Source organism: Camelina sativa, chromosome 5 (genome assembly GCF_000633955.1).
Source record: "Camelina sativa cultivar DH55 chromosome 5, Cs, whole genome shotgun sequence".
NCBI classification, from domain to species: Eukaryota; Viridiplantae; Streptophyta; class Magnoliopsida; order Brassicales; family Brassicaceae; genus Camelina; species Camelina sativa.
Genome location: NC_025689.1, coordinates 29,171,901 through 29,194,216, shown reverse-complemented (window position 1 = coordinate 29,194,216; position 22,316 = coordinate 29,171,901). Strand labels below are relative to the sequence as shown.

The 22,316-nt window shown below is 34.1% G+C and overlaps 3 protein-coding genes across 4 annotated transcripts; 2 read left to right on the top strand and 1 right to left on the bottom strand.

Moving 5' to 3' along the window:
- On the bottom strand, nt 3,285-9,182 carry LOC104787813 (serine/threonine-protein kinase pakF-like). Its single transcript, XM_010513457.2, has 13 exons — nt 8,707-9,182; nt 8,080-8,530; nt 7,390-7,996; nt 7,211-7,251; nt 7,019-7,087; nt 6,670-6,770; nt 6,484-6,562; nt 6,255-6,353; nt 5,711-5,776; nt 5,562-5,611; nt 5,383-5,464; nt 4,813-4,907; nt 3,285-3,806 (listed from the first exon to the last, which is right to left on the bottom strand). Exons 1-13 carry the CDS (start codon nt 9,102-9,104, stop codon nt 3,677-3,679), a joined length of 2,268 nt encoding a protein of 755 aa, XP_010511759.1. The 5' UTR covers nt 9,105-9,182; the 3' UTR covers nt 3,285-3,676.
- On the top strand, nt 12,565-15,155 carry LOC104787812. Of its 2 annotated transcripts, XM_010513455.2 has the most exons (3): nt 12,565-13,023; nt 13,228-14,172; nt 14,815-15,155. In XM_010513455.2, the coding sequence occupies exons 1-3, from the start codon at nt 12,952-12,954 to the stop codon at nt 14,968-14,970; spliced, it is 1,173 nt and encodes a 390-aa protein (XP_010511757.1). In that variant the 5' UTR covers nt 12,565-12,951; the 3' UTR covers nt 14,971-15,155. The 2 variants fall into 2 exon arrangements, with proteins under 2 accessions (XP_010511757.1, XP_010511758.1); XM_010513456.2 differs by lacking the exon at nt 14,815-15,155 and having other exon boundaries at nt 13,228-14,513.
- On the top strand, nt 16,668-17,969 carry LOC104787811 (histidine-rich glycoprotein-like). Its single transcript, XM_010513454.2, has 2 exons — nt 16,668-17,045; nt 17,386-17,969. The coding sequence occupies exons 1-2, from the start codon at nt 16,725-16,727 to the stop codon at nt 17,722-17,724; spliced, it is 660 nt and encodes a 219-aa protein (XP_010511756.1). The 5' UTR covers nt 16,668-16,724; the 3' UTR covers nt 17,725-17,969.

The window sequence follows — 22,316 nt, the reverse complement described above, 5'->3', positions numbered from 1 at the left end:
GCTCTTAGATATTATCTCATTCCTTCTAGAATATCGAAAGCATTTCTTTGACGCCCCGTGAGAGGATCCACACCCACATGATCCTCATGCAGAATGCCAAATAATGGATCTGATTCCTTTAGGAAGGGAAATTTTGGCAGCTTGGGAATGGGCATTCCTGCTCTCTTTGCAGACTCCTCATTCTCTTTTCTTTTTACCAAAATGGGACAGACATCAATTTCATGTGTCAAACTTTGACAATGGTAGCATCTTTTTTGAACCCGTTTATACTGAAACCTAACCACTGCAGATCCCCCTTGAGGCAAAGTGACTTCTTTTGACCTGCGAAGTGGTCGCGAAACATCAAGCATAACCTTTACTCTGACAAATTCTTGAACCTGAGGCTTCTCTGGGTCGAAAGCCACTTCTTTCACCTTGCCTATCAGTTCGCCTAAAGCTGTAATTTCCTTTGTTGTGTAGAAATTAACTGGAAGATTCCAGATCTGAACCCAAATGGGGATGATTTGCAGATAATTAGGAGGCGGATTTTCATACCATCTATCAACTGCTAGGGACCAGTCCTTGTAAGTGTGAGCTCCTTTTGCTAACGCTTCCAATAAATCGTATTCATTGTTGAAGATGAACTGAAATCTTTCACTAGATAAGGCTATACCTCTCATCCTTCCCGATTTTTGCCACTTCCTTGGCATATATCGGATAAGATTTTTCATCGGCTGACAAGCCGGATTCAGGGTTCTCCCTATCAGACTGATTGTATTTCTTTCAATGGATAGGAATTCCAACAGATCTGGCATAACAAAGGGAGTTTCTTCTTCTTCTTCCTCTAGTGACATAGCCATAAGGGCCTTATCCATCGCTGAAGACATGGTTGAGAACAGGAAGCTTCACAAAAACTTTGGAAATTACCCCGAGAAACCTCAATATGTACCCTAACAAAATCCCGAAGAGGGAACCCAAGGGCTGACGGCAAGAAATTGAAGATGGCACCACTCGGAAAGCTAAAGATGAAGAAACTGAAGCACAAACCCTAGAAATTTTGGAAGATTTAAACGAAAAGGCTTTAAAAAGCTGCTAAAAAGGGTAACACGTCTAAAAGAGAAAGAGTTTTTCCAGTCCACAGTTCTCTTCTTAACCTAATGAGAGACACTAGATCAGAAAGAATGTCTTAAGCCCAAAAGAGGGTGGTATGTTTTTTTGGTTTTAAGCCCAAAAGATCATAAAGGAGATAGAGAGAGAGAGCCATCTCATACCATGACTAGTTTCTTAATTCTTTTTGATTTTGTGGCTAGTTAGTGCATATTCCCTATAAATTTTTTGAATTGAGTACTTACAAATTAAATATAGTGCAATTCTCATAAATACCACTAATTAAGTTTTTTTTTTTCAAAAATATCACACTTTTGTTTTTTTTTTTCAAAAATACCACTAAAAATACCATAAAATTAAACTAAAGATTTAATATTTAAATATAATTCCTAAATCATAAACAATTTAACTCTACCCCGTAAAAACTATATCCTAAAACTAAATTTGTCAACCCAAACCTAAAAAATAAATTTTAACATCCTTAAAAATTAATATTTTGTTCTTGTGGTATTTTTGAAAAAAATAAATAGTGATATGTTTGGAAAAAAAACTTTAAAAGTTATAGTTTTGGAAAAAAACTTAAATAGTGGTATTTTGAGAAATTCCTCTTAAATATATGGCAAAAAAACACAAGTGTTAGAGCTGTTTGTACAATACTTTGTTGTTATTTATTGATTGGTAGTAATTTTATTTTTGAAATTATATTGGAGAGATTTGATGTATATTATGATATTATCGATAAAATAGTTGGAGTTTCTAAGAAAAAATTATTGCTAAGAAAAAACTAATCAATTTTCATTTTGTAATTTTGAAATTGATTAGTCCATACTCTTGTACAAAATATTCTCGCTTACCTCCAATTACTCCATGCTTAATTGGTATGCATATCTATTTCGATTAATGACTAATCTTTTAAAAAATCAGTCATCCAATTATTTTCCGCCCAATCCGAATACTCTCTACCTAATCCGATTATTCTCTAACTAATCTTATTACTCTACGCCTAATCCAATTATTTTTAGATTACAAGTATAAAACAATTTTTCTGTTATTAAAAATTTAGATTGAGAGTTTGTAATGTTTTGCAATAACTCATATTTAAAATTTTAATGAAAATCATAAATTTTGTCTTTAAAATATATTTTCTTGTTGGAATTTGCGAGAAACTCGTTACGATCAACGTTTCTTTTGCGTCGTTTCGTCTCGCTCAATGCAATGTATCTTCGAGCGATGGCTTCCCCCTTCTCCCTCTCTTCTGGATATGTCTTAAGCACTCCATCGGCTCCTTAACAGATCACGCAAACTTCGATTGCAAAGAACACATAAAGCTTGCAATCTTTTTTAAACACAATCACTTGTCTTTTCATTAAGCTTGTAGTTCTCTGACTCTCATGAGAAGAAGAAGAATAAATAGAATTAGGTTTTGTTGTTTTCATCGTCTTCATCTTCTTTGTTTAGGTGTTGTTGATGTTTGATTTTAAGGTTTAAGCCGCTTGACGCCTTTTTCCTTTTATAAAACTTTGGATAAAAAGATTTACACCCACCCACATATATATAGTCAGATTTAAATTAGGATTTGTAAACCCACTAAACCCATTAACACTTATGGGCCAATGCCTTTTACTTTGATTTATTTTTCATGATAAATAGTTATTTATTTTTCTTCATTTTATCCATGTGAAAAAGTAACAATTGCAATAGTAAAATACTTTGTTTACGACAAAGTTATACTACTTTTAATAATATTTAATATATAGTAAAATATTAATTACTTATTCAATATAAATATATATATATATATATATATATATTAGTACAATCTTTTTTACAATTCCATTCAACAAATTTTCATTATACTGTAACAAATCAATCCAAATACCTGTGGAATCATTAAGCAACTGTCTTTTGCCATAATCGTCTGATATAACTTAATATGAGAGCCATAATTTGCCTTAAACTATTGAAATTTTAATTCATTTAATCCACTATACTCAAATCGTTTGACCCATTTAATGAATTGATTATAGCTGTTTGGATCAAACCAATTTTGACAGTAGACTGTACTGAGGATTCATTGCCTTATGTTTTCGCAATTTCTGAGAAAGAAGTTTCTAAGCAATGCCTCATGGGTTTCTGAGAACACACATCTGGTTCAGCTATAAACCAAACCTACTCCAAACTTTTTAACACTAGCGATGCATGATCCAAATAAATGTGACACTATTTACTAAAAATTAGGCTTACAAATCTTGTTTTTTACTCGTTTTGTCACCTGTACAGACTATTCTTAAGAACTGGGTCTGCCTCTCAACATGAATTACATAAATAGATAGGCACAATTATATATATGTATACCCTCTGTGGCTCTCATCGCAAACACATGACTGATTTCGAATTGAACTTCCATATAAAGAATTGAATATAGCCTCTCTTTCCCAGCAATGAGAGAGAGAGTATAATATCAAAGTCTTTCTTCAGCTGCTTCTCTTCATTGCAACTTCCACCAAACTTCTTCTTTTGTACCATAAGCTTCTTCTTTTCTCTTGCCTTGAATGCGAAATGCAATATTCAGATTCTCTGTTCTTCCGGTTTATTTTTCCTTGAGCAAAGAGTTGTCTACTGATGCAGCACGAGCTGCTTGGAACTGTATAGCGTACTTCCTTTGAAGCTCTCTTAGTTTGTCCATCAATTCTTGGAACGACGGTCTACACTGCGGTTCACTGCACAGATATCTCAACTCACATTAGCTGCTGCTACATTTACTTTATAACATATTTTTCAAACGCAACTGTGAATGACTTTAATAGCGTGTATCAGCTAACAGTTTGGGTAAATCTGTAAAAGCGAATCACTATTTCTTGATGATCAATGTTCAGATCTACAACTTTAAGTCACCAACTAACTGCCTACAGTGGTGTCGGTTGAAAGAAAAACTATACAAGATCTAAAATGACACCAAGACTCGNTCAACTCACATTAGCTGCTGCTACATTTACTTTATAACATATTTATCAAACGCAACTGTGAATGACTTTAATAGCGTGTATCAGCTAACAGTTTGGATAAATCTGTAAAAGCGAATCACTATTTCTTGATGATTATGTTCAGATCTACAACTTTAAGTAACCAACTAACTGCCTATAGTGGTGTCGGTTGAAAGAAAAACTATACAAGATCTAAAATGACACAAGACTCACACCAATCATTGTACCAAACTATAGCCTTCCTATGGGGCCATAAAAATGTGGAAAAATTTCAACACAAAAAAAGCATAAACCTTGAAGTCTTTACACTCGCTAATAAAGCCTTGAACAGACTAACTATATCACTATATGTGTTTGAGACCCATGGAAATTGAAGGATCGAACTGCGGAGTAAATATCCTATCAAACTTTTGTTTACTCAAGAGTTCCTAAACAGTAATCAATTATTCCAAAGTTTTACTTTTACCTAATAATAATCCAAACTCGATTAATTCCAAATTCAAGGGTTTGCAACATTCCTACATTCGTAGTTTTCCTAATTTCTATGTTCATTCATGATGCAAAAAATGAGGTTTAGTTCAGTTACTGCAGAAAAGCAGAGCGTGACATATTACAGATTTTTATTTTTATGAATACCAGAATATGGTGCCTCCTATATGCAACCACTATTGAAGACCGAAGCATAAGTGAGGCTACTTGTCTCTAGCAAGGTATTTATAATGTTAAAATATGTTAGTTGTACCTATGCCAGCAGCTTTCCATTAAAGAAATCCACTGAGGGTCAACGTCCTTTGGAACTTCCAGCCTCTGGTTCATGAACCCCACTGCTCCAATCACCTGCAAGTTTCTCAATAGACTTCTCTTCATATTTGTTTTACTGTGTGAGTGTAATATATACAAGAACAAAGAGGAGACAGTAAAAAGCAAGCTTTCTTCAGCAGAACTCATGTTTAGCATGTTGCAAAACAACCTTTGAGTTGACCAGAAATATCATCAACTCACTTAACTTGCACATTTTATAGGTAGTTTTACTATAGTAAGATAATTTACTCTACTGTTTTCCATTGGTACTAAAATAGCCAAAATGAGTAGTCAACTTACTTAAACTATGTACATCTTTCTTTATATGGTTGATGGAAACTAAATGCATATTAGAGACCAATTAGCTGTAGTATTTTGTGACGTTAATATTCTTCTTACTAATATGGCCTTGTATATCTTCTGAGTACGATATGGCTAAGTTTTGGATTTCCCTAATCTACTTTTCATTCGGAGACGATGTTGACATATTTCCTTTAAGTGGAAACTATACCTGCATAGCATTTAGATTTTCCCATGGGATCTTCTCTGTTACAAGCTCCCATAGTACTACTCCAAAGCTATAAACATCGGATCTGCCATTTACAGAGTAGGAAGAGCATCGTTAGAGTTGAAAGCTAGATCAAACAACAAGCAAAGGAAGTTAATCAAGCAAGGAAAAAGAGATTATACTTTTCATCAGCAGCCTCATTCCGAAGAACTTCTGGTGCCATCCATTGCGGCTGCAGAACAGATAAAAAACAATGAAATACATTGTGAGAAATTGATTTCATAGAAAGAAAAAAATGGGAATCAGTTCAGTAAGAGCCTATGTAAAGTACCGTTCCCCTTCCGTTTGTAGTGAGATACGTCTCATGCTTGATGCGAGAAAGACCAAAGTCAGCAACCTGTTAGAGCTGACGCGTTAAGTTAACTATGACAAACACGCTTTTTACCTTAAACCTAATTTCTGGTTTATTCACAAAGGAGAATCATTATCAAAAGCTTCATTTCAGAGTATAGTTGTATGATTTTACATTTTACTTTAAAGTCTAATTATCAGACGATTGTTTGCATACAAGATACAACTCGAGTTCTGACTTCTGACACAGGGGAATTATTAACCCTAACAACATTATTTTATTGACCTAGACTACTATATCAACTCATCTCACGAAGAAAATTAATCAAACAATTTGTTTTAATTGGGGACATTCAAATCCAGTTCACCCACCAAACTCATGTCACCTGCTAAACCTAGTGAGAGTGGACAGTATTTTGTTTTTCTTGTTTTTAGCTCCATCAGAAGTACTATAGGTATAAGTATAACGTTACTGATTGCCCCAATTAAGGGAAACTATATGACTTCAACAATGGAAACAATACCTTCACGGTCCAGTTTCGATCAACCAGTAGGTTTGACGACTTCAGGTCACGGTGAATGATGGGTGGACTACAGTGGTGAAGATAATTCATGCCACGAGCCTGCGGGAAAGACTGAATCAAAGAGCGGAAAAGAAAGATATGCAAGGCAGATGCAATAAAGAACCAAATAGAGCAGCTTATACTTAGAAAACCGTGGACACAACTGGAAAATCATGTGTATAATACTTACAATGTCTGCGGCCATATGAATACGTCGCCTCAAATCCAGTTTTGACTTGTTCCTCTGCAGCAAACGAAAGAGACTTCCACTGCAAATAATTTCGAAAGATTTAGACTCTAGAGTGAGTCAGTGTTTTGGCCCCGGCGTCCAAAATCCGTAGTGATATGTAATATTCGCTAAAGAGAAGGGTCAAACCGTGGAAGAAACTCTGTCACTATACAAAGACGCTGAGGTGATGCCACAGCTCCCATAAACAGCAGAACGTTTGGATGTCTAAGTCTTTTCATCAACGATACCTTCAAGATAAAAACAAGTCCAGCATAAGAAAGAGTACATAGGCTAATAATCTCTGAAATAATTAATTTTTCCGGGAAGACGCAATTTGGAAGAAAAATTCGTACAGAAAAACTGTGGTAGTTTGGGAACGATTTTGGTATGTGTAAATATGAAAGACAGAAGGCAGGTATTACTCGCTTAAACCAAGTAAAATCTTAATGGTCTTTTACCAAACATGCTTTAAAGAAGCGAGAGGAAATAATAATACCTCTTGTCTAAAAGATGTAATGATCTCTTCAGAATATTCTTGTTTGGAAAACACCTTTACAGCCACATCCTGCATTGACATTAGCAACTCTCAGTAATTTACATTTTAAAAAAGTTTAGTGAATATTTCATGGAGGCTTGTACAAATCAATGATGCATATTTCTACAACGTCAACAGATGACAAGAACGTACAGATCCAAACCACAGGCCATGATAGACAGTTCCACATGAACCTGTATGTATAAAGAAGGAAATTATAACGAGCACGTTAGCAGACCAGAAAGAAGAAATCCACAAAAATATGTATGATGTCTTGAAGGATTGATATGTCTTTCACAATAAAGATCATCTTTGTCAAATGAGTACATCACCTTGCCCGATTTGTTCTCCAATTGTCAAATCCTCCCATAAGATTTCATAGTCCAAACAGTCGCTATCCATATCAACCTTGTTCATAACACCGCTGCTGGTACTTCCACAGCTGCTTGCGCTATTCACATTAATAGAACCCACAGCCTCGTTATTGGCAGGGTTATTACTTTCACATGTCTGGCTTTCAGAGTTACTATGATGAGCTTCTTCGTGTTGTTGTACATTCTGCACCCACGGCCACACAGAATGAGCACGCCTTCTTTCCAAATCTTCCTGTTGATTCCCTTTCCATGGCCATGAGAACCCTTTCTTTACCATCCATTCTTCAGTTTTTGAGGTAAGTGTCTTAGGTACAACAGAGTTTCCAACATTTTCATCACTGGAGGGTTTCGAAGAAGACTTCTCTTCGTTACATAAGAACACACCAAAAGGAGGTTGGATCAAATTCCCTCTAGGTGTGCTAGGGCCACTTGTAGCTGCATCCTCAGCAGCATCGAAGAAACCCTGATCAGACTGATGACTGTCCACATTCCCACCCTCGTGGTGTGCAGCGTTATTATCACCTGCTCGCATTTTTGACTTGACCTTGTTTCCCACCTTGGATGCCTGAAATTTACACTACAGTACTCAAAAGATGCAACGGGTAGAAGAAAAAGGTGAAGAATTTGCAAACCTACAGCTGCACTAACCAAATCTGAAATCTTAGATGCTATAGCAACTTGTATAGGCTGCTGAGAATCAAGGCCAAGTTTCGACACAACAGCATCTTTGGAGTCAAGACCAAACCTAGATGCAACACCATTAGTCCCCCGGCTAAAGCTCGTCTCCCCTTCTTGCCACCTTGTTTTAGCTGGAGGAACCTTCGGTCGTTGAAAAAGTGCCGAATCGTTCGTGATACATATAATCCCAATAAGAGAATCATCATCATCATAGAAAGGAGAAATCGTAGTCACAACAGAAAATCTCTCTCCTGATTTGTTCTTAACAGGAAACTCTCCAGTCCAACTCTCTCCACTACTGCAACGCTGAAATATATTTTGCGCAACAGCAGCGTCCTGACCATCTACAAGTATATTAATCGAGTCCTTCCCTAGTGCTTCTGCAGCTGAGAAGCCATATAGCTTTTCCGCCATCGAGTTCCTAAAAACAACCATACCAACACGAATTTGAACTCCGAATAACAAGTTAGCTAAACATAGCAGATACTAGAAGTTACCAACACTCTCTAATCTATCAAAATCTGAATCTGAATCCAATTCACAATCCTAGCAATTGAAAACTCAATCTCGAATTCAGCAAAGACACTACCTACTCACCAAAAGATAATTTGGCCATTAAGATCGAAGACATGAACAGCTTGAGCCATAGACTGCAAAATATTCAAATACTGTTTATCGTTGAACTTGCCTGCCGATGGTCCTCCTCCTCCTTCGCAACCACCAGCAGCACCAGAAGAAGCTGGGGGTTTCGTGTGACTCTCCTTCCGTAAAGGAGAAGCGTGACGGAACGATGCGGCGCCAGTTTTTCTCCATAAGGGAGTTCCGTCTCCAGTGTTGCGCCTCGAAGGACGTTTAGGAGAAGAAGAATGCGAACGACGCTTGATCTCAGCTGAGACTTTGAGCTTAGACATCTCTCGTTTTAGATCCTCTTGGCTTTCTTCTAGCTCTCGTATCTTCTTCAACAGCTTATCTGCTGGTGGATTTGGATTCTCCATTTCCAATTTGATCAAATCTGAAAAAGCTGAGAGAGAAATTGAGTTTGAAATCTGGGAATTTTTGAAGACTAAAGGGAGTCAACAATTTTGGGAAATTTTTTTTTTTTTTTAAAGCTTTATCTTTTGTTTTTGCTTCTTTTTGAATCCCTAATTTTCTGATTTTGTTGTTCTTACAATTTTTTTTTTTTTTTAAATTATCATTGTTTCTTTCATTTTCTTTGTTTTATTTATTTTTTTGTCAAGTTGTTTAAAAAGAAAATAAAAATGGTTTTTCGATAACACCTCAGTGATATAAATTTATGGAATTGACCAAAAGTATTTTCAAAATAAATATATGGAGCACACAAAAATACAAGTGGTAGAGCGGTTTGTACAGTACTTTTTGTTTGTTGTTTATTGATTGGTAGTAATTTTGAAATCCTACTTGGACAGATTAGGTGTATTGTGAATTTATGATATTATCGGCAAAATACAACGAAGTTGCTAAGACAAAACTCATCAATTTTTCTCTATTATAATTTTGAAATTGATTAGTATATAACTATATATGTATGTTATATGATACTAAGTTTTATTAGCCTTTTAGATATATAAACGATTTTTTTTTTTTTTTTGGACAAAATTAGATACATAAACGATTAAAACTGTAAAATAATGATAGATTTGTGAAAATTTCTAATGGCCACCGAATTAGAGGAAAGCTAAATTACAGTTCTACTTTTCGTTAAAGAAAAATGATGGTGTTATTGAACCTGATGTGATGGTCAAAACATCTTAGTAATTATTAGATCACACCAATTAATACATTACTAATTAATGCATAAACATACAAATATATTTGTAAAGAAAAGAAAATCAGAAACAAATTCTTACTTCTTGATTAATCTCATATAAAATCGTTTTATTTTGTGTGTTAGCCAACTCTAACCCCTGATTAACGTCTAATAACTATTTTAGGTCTTTGGGTGGGTACCTACTTTTTCAGTTTTTATTATGGAATTAGATATTTATAATTTTTTATACACTTTTTCCTAATATAAATAATTTAAACTCTTTTACATATAAAAAATTGTTGACATGATAGTACTATTATATATACAGATTGTCCAAAGTTTAAGATTAATTAATTTGGATTTAAAAGACATCGTCTAATTTACGCATATACTATGTGATGTTTTGTTTTCGATTCTCAAAAATAATCACATCAAAATTTACAAGTGTGGTAGCAAAATTCGGTCAATCTTCTCGTCATACCTAAATCATTTCTATGACTTAAATGTTGTTAGAGATTGTGAATTCTACTATATTAATTAAGAAGTACAAATATAAAATCAATCTTATAAAGTATAAAAAATTACATTTTCATGCTATTGGTATTAAGAAAAATGTTTAATTTTTAAATAAAGGTAAAAATATAATGTATATATTAGACTAATAAAATCTTTTAAACAATTATTAATTTTCTAAAAAAAAATATTTTTTCTCTCTAATTAATTATGGACAAAAATTACTAATTAAGTTTTAAAAATTATAAACCAATCAGAATTTCAAAAAGTAAGACTTTATATTTTATCCAAATAATTATTTTAATAACTATATTTGGAAGATTTTGTTAAGATTTTAAATTATGATTCTCCTATCATCTTTCTTTTATTTCATTTACAAATTGTTTTGAATTATCATATAATACATATGATAAATAAATATGTAGATTTTTTCTGCATAGGTTGTGATTTAAATTTTTAAAAATGAAGATATATTACTCAACTTATGAAAAAAATGTGTGTTTTAATGTTCCACATGAGCGGGTTGGTAAAACTAAATTTACGTGGTTGATAAATTAATAAATTTTATTCGCTCGCAATTAGAATATAATAATTAATATTTTTAAATATTTCACAAAATAATAATGCAAATACAACAAACAATATAAAATGGTAATATACATTAAACAAATTAAAATATTATTATATTCTAAAATAATTAGTATTTAAAAAGATATATGCAAATTTATCAAATAATTGTAATATTAAAAGTAAATACTGTCTCAAACAAAATAATTTTTAAAAAAATATAACAATAATAATTATTATTTTATATTTTTTGAAGAAAATGTTGATCTGTGCTTTATAGTACGAGATATCCCTAATATAATATTATGATTGACTGATAAAATTAAGTAACAACTAAATTTAAAGGAAATGATAGTTAAAAAATTAAATTATTATTAACACAATTGAATACTTACGATTACGATTATTAGAATCTTGTGAGAAAGATAACAAAATCGCAATTTTGTGGAATTGGATATGAGATGGAGGGAGAGTTAATCACAATTGTGATTACTGTCTAAGGATTCAACAACCCCTTGTAGAATCAGCTATCATGGCACCAAACAAATATGCAGTGAACAAATCATATATAAAAAACTAATACAATCTGTGTGGAAAACTAATTAGCTAAAAGTTCATAAATAATAATTAACGAAAAACTAAACAACATTTTAGGCATTAATTTTTCACAGCCATATCTTTTACTTTCTCTTTCTGGTGAGGCTACTTCTCATTAAGGTCTGTAATAGATAACAGCGATTTCAATGCCACCTAGAATAAAAAGTTGTTCAGCTTTTCTGAATATGGTATTAAGTCTATTGCTCAAACTTGGGGAATCGAGTGAATAAGAAAAAGACAAAAACGAAGAAGGTAAAGATCGCATCGTGATTATTTTTGTTAATCGGTTTTGTGAAAAAAAATGAATTGGAAAAATGAAAGTGAGAGATAAACTTTGTAAATTAGAGATATATATTTATAGAAATATTGGTCACTAGCTAAGGTTAGAACAATATGTTTTTATTTTTTTCACTCTATCGTTTATCAATATGAAAAATACGATTTTGCGTAAAAGATACGATTATTATATTTTATTTAGGCACTAATTTTCTTTTTATTTCTTGATTAATCTTAAATAAAATTGATTTTTTTCACTCTGTTGCTTATCGATATGAAAATACGGTTTTGCGTAAAAGATACGATTTCCATCTTTTATTTAGGTACTAGTTTTCTTTTTATTTCTTGATTAATCTCAAATAAAATCGATTTTTTGTGTGTGTTAAAGGCACTAATCCAACTCTAACTCCTGATTAACGTCTAATAACTTTTTTTTTATTTTAGGTCTCTTTGAGGTGGGTACCCTACTTTTAACAACTTTATTATAGAATCAGATATTTCTATAGACATTGTTTCCCCTAATATGAATACTTTAAGCTCTTTAACAAATACTAAAAAAACTGCTGACATGATAGTATTATTATAATACTATTATATACAGATTGTGCAAAGTTTTTAGATTAATTAAGTTGTAAATTACAGTGGAAGCCACGTGGTTGTTGAAGAGAGAGTACATAAGTGATTCTCAACTTTTTTCTCTAAACCAAAAAAGACACACGACAAAAGCTGGGAGTGGGGGTGACTGAGTCACAACGCGTGGAGGAGAGATATCATACTCAACCAACGGAACTAACGTTGAAACTTTCCTCATTGACCAAACTGCCCTTTTCTGTAGCTCTCTTCTCGAGACAAAATCGCATATCATCATCCTCTCCTCACCGAGTCTCACAACTAATTTACCATAAAACAGACACAACATAATCACATAAAAAGCTCTGTTCTTGTTCTTTCATTCTTTCATTCTTTTTTTTTTTAAATATAAAGTTCCACTCTTTTTTGGTAGGAATCGTCGAGATTTGTGTTTATTTATCTCTTGTCGAATCAAAGTTTCTATTTTTGAGGTTAAAGTTTGATTCTTTCTTTTCTAATCTCCGGAGATCGAAGTTCTTGTTCAGAAGAAGATGTGGTGGATGATGGGAGAGAACGGTGGTCACTACTGCTCTAAAAAGTCCGATGATTTATGCGGTTCTCAGGTTTGTGATCTCTTCTTCTTCTTCCAATTAAACAAGATCTTTAGTTTAAAAACGAACCCTTTTGGCTTCTACTCTCGATCTAAAACTCTAGATCTTGAATTAGATTGATCTTTATCCATGTTGATAGCCTCGGTCAGTAAGTTTCTTGGTTCTGTTGGCGGTGATTTAGTTATTGACATGTTGTCTTGTTTGGTCTGAAAACAGGAATCAGATCGAGGCTTTGGTATCTCAAGACTCTGTTGCATCTTACGTGGTGTGGATTTGAAATCGATCTTGTTTCTTTTAGTAATCGTGCCAATGTGTGTTCTTGGTGTATACATCAACGCCCTCAAGATTTCTTATTTCTTAAGACCCTTGTGGGAATCACCACCAAAACCATTCCACGAGATCCCACATTATCACCACGACAACGCTTCAATGGAATCTCTCTGTAAACTCCACGGTTGGGGAACTCGTGAGTACCCTCGCCGTGTCTACGACGCTGTTCTCTTCAGTACCGAAGTTGAACTCTTAACGATACGGTGGAAAGAACTGTACCCTTACGTTACTCAGTTTGTGCTCCTTGAGTCTAACTCGACCTTCACAGGGTTACCAAAACCGCTTGTTTTCGCGGGACATAGAGATGAGTTTAAGTTCGTTGAGCCGCGGTTGACTTACGGGTCGATTGGTGGAAGGTTTAAGAAAGGAGAGAAGAACCCTTTTTACGAAGAGGCTTATCAAAGAATCGCATTGGATCAGCTTTTGAGAATAGCTGGTATTACTGATGATGACTTGTTGATCATGTCTGATGTTGATGAGATCCCAAGCAGACACACTATAAATCTTCTCCGTTGGTGCGATGACATACCGCAGATTCTTCACCTTAGACTGAAGAACTACTTGTACTCTTTCGAGTTCCCTGTCGATAACAAGAGCTGGAGAGCATCGGTGCATAGGTATCAGACGGGTAAGACAAGGTATGCGCATTATAGGCAGTCTGATGTGATCTTAGCGGATTCAGGGTGGCATTGCAGCTTCTGTTTTAGACGGATAAGCGAGTTTGTCTTCAAAATGAAAGCTTATAGTCATTACGATAGAGTGAGGTTTGCGCATTACTTGAACCCGAAAAGAGTTCAGAGAGTTATATGCAGCGGAGCTGATCTCTTCGACATGATCCCCGAGGAATACACGTTTAAAGACATCATCGGCAAAATGGGTCCGATTCCGCATTCTTACTCGGCTGTTCATCTTCCTGCGTACCTACTCGAGAACGCGGAGAAGTACAAGTTTCTTCTTCCCGGGAATTGCTTGAGAGACGAGGAATGAAATTGGTGGTTCTTTGTAACTAATATGATATGGACACTACTACTACTTCTACTACTAACTCATGATTATTGTTTATTCTTTTTGGTGAGTTATATTTTTTTGAAAGAGTTCATGGCGATTTTATTTGGTCACTTTCTTGTACATATACTATTAATTTATATCTGATCTCTTTGGGGTTCTTTTTTCTTTCTAATTATATACGGTACAATACAAGTTGAAGATGGTGGTGAGTGTGGTATATTCCACGTTATAGCATATGCTTTGCACGACGAACAAGCCAATTAACAAAAATACGCTAATGTATTTTCTATTGATGAATTTTATACCAAAATGAGCACTAACCTGACCGGCCAATGGCACATGGCAACGTTATTGGAAAAGTTTAAGCGAAAAATATTCTAAGTTGAAAGATGATACGATTTATTAAACGAAATAATATTTGATTGATCCTTTCTTGGAAAAAAAAGGAAGAAANATCTCTTCGACATGATCCCCGAGGAATACACGTTTAAAGACATCATCGGCAAAATGGGTCCGATTCCGCATTCTTACTCGGCTGTTCATCTTCCTGCGTACCTACTCGAGAACGCGGAGAAGTACAAGTTTCTTCTTCCCGGGAATTGCTTGAGAGACGAGGAATGAAATTGGTGGTTCTTTGTAACTAATATGATATGGACACTACTACTACTTCTACTACTAACTCATGATTATTGTTTATTCTTTTTGGTGAGTTATATTTTTTTGAAAGAGTTCATGGCGATTTTATTTGGTCACTTTCTTGTACATATACTATTAATTTATATCTGATCTCTTTGGGGTTCTTTTTTCTTTCTAATTATATACGGTACAATACAAGTTGAAGATGGTGGTGAGTGTGGTATATTCCACGTTATAGCATATGCTTTGCACGACGAACAAGCCAATTAACAAAAATACGCTAATGTATTTTCTATTGATGAATTTTATACCAAAATGAGCACTAACCTGACCGGCCAATGGCACATGGCAACGTTATTGGAAAAGTTTAAGCGAAAAATATTCTAAGTTGAAAGATGATACGATTTATTAAACGAAATAATATTTGATTGATCCTTTCTTGGAAAAAAAAGGAAGAAAGAAAGAGTGTCGTTTGATTAAATCAAACCGACTTTTAGTGTTTGGCTACAAATGATTGATACCTTTTAGAAACATGTATATATGCATGTTTTCTTTTTGTCAACAAAAAAAATAATACATGCATGTATACATGTTTTCTTTTTGTCAACACATATATTTGTGTACACAATATGGTTACTATATAAAGAAAGGGATATAGAACGAACAATCTGTAATACATTATCTATCTTTTTATGCATGAAGGCTTTATGATCATACTACATGTTATTCTCCTTTCGTTTGATCATTATTTAATAACTTGGACCGTTCGTTCATTATCATTAGATGACCTCTTTAGATGTAACAAATGAGAAAAAACCATAACCACGAAATCTATCATCCATATACACATGGTTTTTCTTACAGCCTATTTACCATATATCATGTTCTTGGAAAAGTTTTTAAGAACTGACAACAGAAATTAAACATTAATTAACCAACGATCATGTAACTCACAGGGTCAGGATCCTGCTCCTGCATATAATTAACCCAACAATAGAAGAAGAAGAGGTGGTCATTGGTATATTATTGTTTCTAAACACAAATAAGTCGTGAGTACCTTAAGGATGAAGGAACTATGCAAGCTTGCCCCCTAATAATTAGTCTTGATGAAGGAACTAGTCTAGAGCCCTGAGTCCATTACACCATTTCATACGATGTGTATCTTACAACGTAGCATGTCCACGTTATAAGGGGGGAAGTAGAAGGGCCGTACGCATAGGGTTATGCCTAAACACCGGTAGAACTAATCCAGTGGTCAAAAAAATAAAACAAGTGTTTGATGCTACATAGTTCACCTAACGAAATAATACATACGCTAAAAAGATGAATAACAATTTTAATATGTAATTACATGATAAAACCAAAATCAAAACCGTAATAATTAGAACTAGAGTAGGTTTATTTTTAGTTTTACTATTATGCCTCCGTCAATATTTGAGTCAAATAAGAATTCGAATTTCGCAGGTGAATTGGACTGATCATTAATTAAAAAGAACGGAATCAGAACAAATATGTCTACTCAACTTTCGGTATGGTGGTGGTAGAAAAGAGAATAAGATTCAAATCATGCCATGATATTTACGAATAATTGCCAGATGGAATCACATGAAACACTAATTTAAATGAACACTAGACAACTAGCTCACAACAAGAATAGTATAAATACAGAAACGCCTGAAAGATGTTAATCACTTATCTACTTCAAAAACAAACCAAGTCAAGTACATATATAAAGAAAAATGCTTGATAAGCTTGTTGGAGGGGTCTCTGAGTTCGGCCGTGGCCGCGGTGGCTACGGGTACGAGGAACGCAAGGAGTTCGCGTCTCATGTGGAGTCGGAAGGAGGCCACTTTGACCGTCAAACCCGCTACGACCATCGCATGAGGCTTCCGGGAAACCATGGCCGTCCACCCATGTCTCACATGTCTGTCTGCGAGGAAGAAGACTCAGACGTGGAGGAGTTCTTTGAGAGCAGTAAGAGCCACCACACTAGCAACAACCACTTGCAGCACCACCAACAGTCACCTCATCACAACTTCATTCCTCCACCTCACCACAACGTAAGTTATCTCTTTTGGTGTCGCGACCTTACAAATCACGTTATGTATACTGTTAATTATATATGTTTCGAAAATTTCTTATACTATGTTGAAGTCCTAAGACTTGATGCTAAAATTTCATTAAGTAAAATTATTGATTCTGATTCATGTATATATAAAAAAGGATTTATAATCGAAAGTTATGTGCAAATACACTAATTCTCACACCTCCTTGAAAGCATAGGCAAAGAAACCATTTTTTTTTCTACGTGAAAAAAATACAAAAGATGCACAGATTAAATGAGCATATTATATAACTTATTATTTTTTAAATTTAATATGGTTAATGATCATTTTGTAGGGAAAGATGGGTAATGGATGGCAGGGGCAGCATGGAGGTGCATACCACGGCGGGCACGGGATGCAGCACCACGATGGTATGCAGCACCAGGGAGGATATGGGATGCAGCACCAGGGCGGGCACGGGATGCAGCACCACGGAGGACACGGGATGCAGCATCAGGGCGGGCATGGGATGCAACAATACGACCAGTACGGGATGCAGCACTACGGCGGACAAGGGATGAAGCACCATGAGAGGCTTATGGCTCCACCACATACAGTAGTGGCCGTGAATGCTACCGAGAATTGGCGGGTAAGCAACAACCGCAAAACCGGCTGGGGGAGTAAGGGACTCTAGACTACACCTAAATACTCTGCCGGTTCAAATAAGAAAGTAATGATTATCTATTCCAAGTAATAAATGTATAAGATGTCATGTATGTGTGTGATGGACATGTTTCAATATCGTACCAAAACCAAATAGGGGACTTTTAACTCCAAATAAAAAGTGCTTTTGTTTGATGATCTCATGATTACTGAGTGTTGTTGTTGTTGTTGTTTCTTATGTTTAATAAAAGTGATGAATAATATCATTGGAAGGAATGATTGCACAAAATTAAGTTTGAAAGTACATTGTGGTGTAACCCTTGGGAATTTATAAGTTAAAGTGTTAAACTAATTTGATATGTCTTTTCTGCGTCACTAAGATCACCAACTAACGACATGTATACAGAAAATATAACTTATAAATATACAGAAAATATATATTATAAATCATGTTAACAGCAATGAATAAGACCGATGATTCTGCGTAATCATGTTCTTTTTTAATATTTTTGGTTTGATTGACATAATTAGACCGATGATTTTTTTGCAATTATGGATAAAACATTCAGAAAGTACAGAAATGCACATTTTGTATATCAACTGTTATCAAACGTTGAGTTGTGTAGCTGAAATCGTCGACGATAAAACGAAGATAGATACATCTTTAATTTTGATTGTGTTGATATTTTCTCTGAGATAGCGTGTTTTAAATCAAATTGAGTCGACAAAATGAAATTCGATATAAAAATATGAAAGAAATAGAATATATATTATAAATCCATCAGTTGATGTTTGAAAAACTGAATAAATTAAACCTGAAAATCCACATATCTTATGTGTACAACAGTTTAAACTCTCCTCTTAATTTTTTTTTTGTCAACTGATAGAACCAAAAATACATATATATTACTATCATAAGTTATGATCTAACGAACTTTACATTGTCAATGTGTTTTTTTTTTTGTTTTCTTTTAAAAAAAAATATTAGGGGTCTTCAACTCTTCATAAACCAAAGTCTATCCTAGACTAATAAGTTTAAAACATTATTGCACGTTAACAGTAAAAATATGAGTTTTGTTGCCATTTTAAACGTTAACGGTTTAACTAATTAAGCTAGATAGTTAGTTAATTCTAAAAAAAAACATTTGGTTTAGACTACCATTTCCACTTGTTTAAGAAAGACTCTTCAAACTTTGCAAGCGTTACATGAAAATTCCATCAATGGGATTTACAGTAATGTTGCGGTCAAAACACGCCATTTGATCAATCATTAAAGGAATCTAGTTCAATCGAATAACTAATAGTAGTAATTCTCAGTTACCAAAAATATTAATTTGGCCATTTTGATATTGGTCAGCACCATTTTCATGTAATTAATTTGAGCAAACCTGGAAAGAAAAAAATAAAAATTAAAAAGGTATATAGGATCATCTAATTTAGATTTTTGATCTAAATAAAGTTTTCAATTTAACCTGACACGGACAATCTTTTAGGTTATTGGTCGTCCGATCGACTGTGGAACCTTATTATGATATCTAAGAAAAGTTGTTCTTGCTACTTATGTTTAACAAAATAATGTATATTAACAAAAGGATTGATTGCACAAAATTAGGTTTTAAAGTAACGTTATGGTGTAACGAAAACCTTACTGAATATATATGTTAAAGGAGGATATGTCGTTTTAATGTTTCTGGTTCATCAATCAATTAGACAAATGAATTTTGCAAAACCGCTAGTGACTTTATGTAGTGCAGTAGGCTACGTCAATTCAAACAAATTAAAAATAAAACTCATAATAAATAGAACTAGGTTTAATTTCCAGTATCTATATATACATTTTTGATCAAAACCCACCCAGCCAATTAGGTATAGGAATTTCTCAAGTGAATGGGACTGATCTTTAATTAAAAAGAGGAACGGAATGACAACAAACATGTCTATCCAACTTTTGGTATGGTTGTGGTAGAAAAGAAAATACGATTCAGATCCTACCATTATATTACAAATAATCTCTAAATGGAATCATATCACTATAAAGAATTGTATATATAGAAAACCACCTGAAAGATTTAATTTAATCTCTTATCCATCAAAGAAAATTAACAGAAATCTATATATACATTTTTTAAGTACATTTTGTGTTATACCCTTTAAGTTTAACTTATTTAAAAACTTATTTACAAATTTGATCCCTATATATTTGCACAAAAAACAATAAGTTAAATTTGGAAAACCAAAATCGATTACATTGATAATATACCTAATTTATCTCTACCAAGAAATAAAAAATTGAAAAAATCAATTAAGTTTCTAAATTATCTCTACCAATATTCCTAAACTCAATTATTCCTAAAATATATTTACAAAATCAGTTTATGTTTTCCTTTTTAACTTACAAGATTTAAATGTTTTAGTGAAAGAAAAAGAAATAATTAAGATCTTAATAACTAAATATTTCCAACATATCTCTACAAAATCCTAAAATACAGCAAATAAAAACTAACTAAAACAGACACGGCTATTTAATTAGATATTTCTTTATGTAAATATTAAATCATTTGAATTGATTCATAATAATCATCATATTTTAAAAAATCTTTTTGCTTGCTCACCAGTATTTACTGGATTTGATATCACACCTAACACTATAAATTACCCATGAACATCAATCTACGAAATAACCTCATTTGTACTACTTTGTTATTAGTTTTTTTCAAGGGTGAATTACTCAAATGTTACTCATTTTAGGTAATATTACCAGAATCTACAAAAAACTTTTTTATTACTAGAATGTTTCGGGTATTTTCAACATACCCAGCGTGCCCCTGTTTTATGTTACCGGAAAAAACGTTATTACAAAAATGTCATTGCCACGTCAGACGCCACGTCAGAAATCGCTGACGTGTACCATAACTCAGCCGTAACGCGATACAGAGTATGTTGCGGCTGAATTATAGGTATGTTGCGGCTGAGTTACTCAAAAAAACATTTGAGTAAGAGCGGACGGCTGACTTATGAAAATCTGGCTGAGTTACGCTTATAAGTCAGCCAAGAGTTATGGCTGACTTATTAAATTTGGCTGAATTATGCGCATAACTCAGCTGTAGTAATGGCTGAGTTTTCACCTGATGGTTGAGTTGTCAAGATTTTGGCTGAGTTATCGCTACGACACGGTTGAGTTGTCAAAATTTTGACTGAGTTATCACAACGACACGGCTGACACTACAAGAAAACATGGAATTGTCGACTGCAAGTTACGACTAAAAACACAGTCGCTAAATTTAGCGACTGAATTGCGATTGTTTTGCTACTGAATGGCTACTTAAATAAAACAGTCGCCTAGTAGACGCTAATTCAAGACTGATGCATAATGTCGCAGTGTAGTCGTCAATTTGCGACTAATTTGGAGACCATTTTGACAGTCGCTAAAAATTGCGACTAAAAAGCTACTATTTAGCGACTGCTTTAATTAATTTGGGCCTTAACAAAATTTGGGCCGTAACAAAACACGAAAACCCATTTCTTATTGTTAATAGGCGCACCATATAAAATGAAAAAACCCTAGTTCTAACCTTTTCTAATCTCTTTTTTTTCCTCCTCCTTCTATGTTCCCTTTTCTCATTCTCCTATGTTGTTAGTTTCATCTTCCCTACCTTTTTTATGTATCTTCTTTTCCTCTGTCGCAATATTATTTTTCACTCGTCCTCAAGAGAGAGTTGAAACGTTGTTGGCCTTGTCACCCTAATCCATAGTCATAAAAAATCCATTCCCTCCGACTACGAATCTGTGTTTAAGATTCGAAGTTTCTTGATCGTTTATCGCTGGATTCTGTATTAGTAGTTTTCTCATCACCAAACTCACGGTCAGATCTACTCGATTTTTATTTTTTGTTTGTTGTTGAATTCCTATTTTTCAATTTTAGATGAGGAATTGCATGTTGTTTGTTTTGATTATTGTAGGTGATCTCGACAGGTTTCTTCATTGGGAGATCTTACTATCGGATGCCATTATCAATGCTACCGTCGCAGATCCGGCGGCTTTGGAAGAGAGCAGCGACGTGGAGTCCATGAACCCTAATTATTGATGGACTTGGTTTTTTTGTTATCTAATTTAGGCACTTGTATTGTATAGGGCCCATGATTTATTGGGTTGTAATTGTAATTTTCAAAGGTCCATTATCATAAATTGTTCTAATTCGATTCGAATAAACCGAATTAGAAAAAATTAGGTTTATTTCGGAATTGATTTTAAATCTAATAACCGACCCAAAATAACCCGATTATCGAATAACCCGAACCGAATTTTTATTCGGTTCAATTCGGCAGAATTTATAGAAAACCAAAATTTTGAAAAATCGAATAACTGAACCAAATAACCAGAAATAACCGAATGCCCAGAGCTACAAAGCAGTAACCAAAACAGTCGCAAATGAGTAACCAGATCAGTCGCTAAAGCGTTGCAAATTCAGTCGCAACTTTAGCGACTGTTTGGCGAGGGAAGAACGACCACAATTATCAGTCGCCAATTAGTAGCTCCGTCTCGACTGTTTGGCGACTGAGTATTTTAGCGACGCACCGTTTAGCGACTACGTATTTCAGTCGCCAATCAGTCGTAACTAAGTAG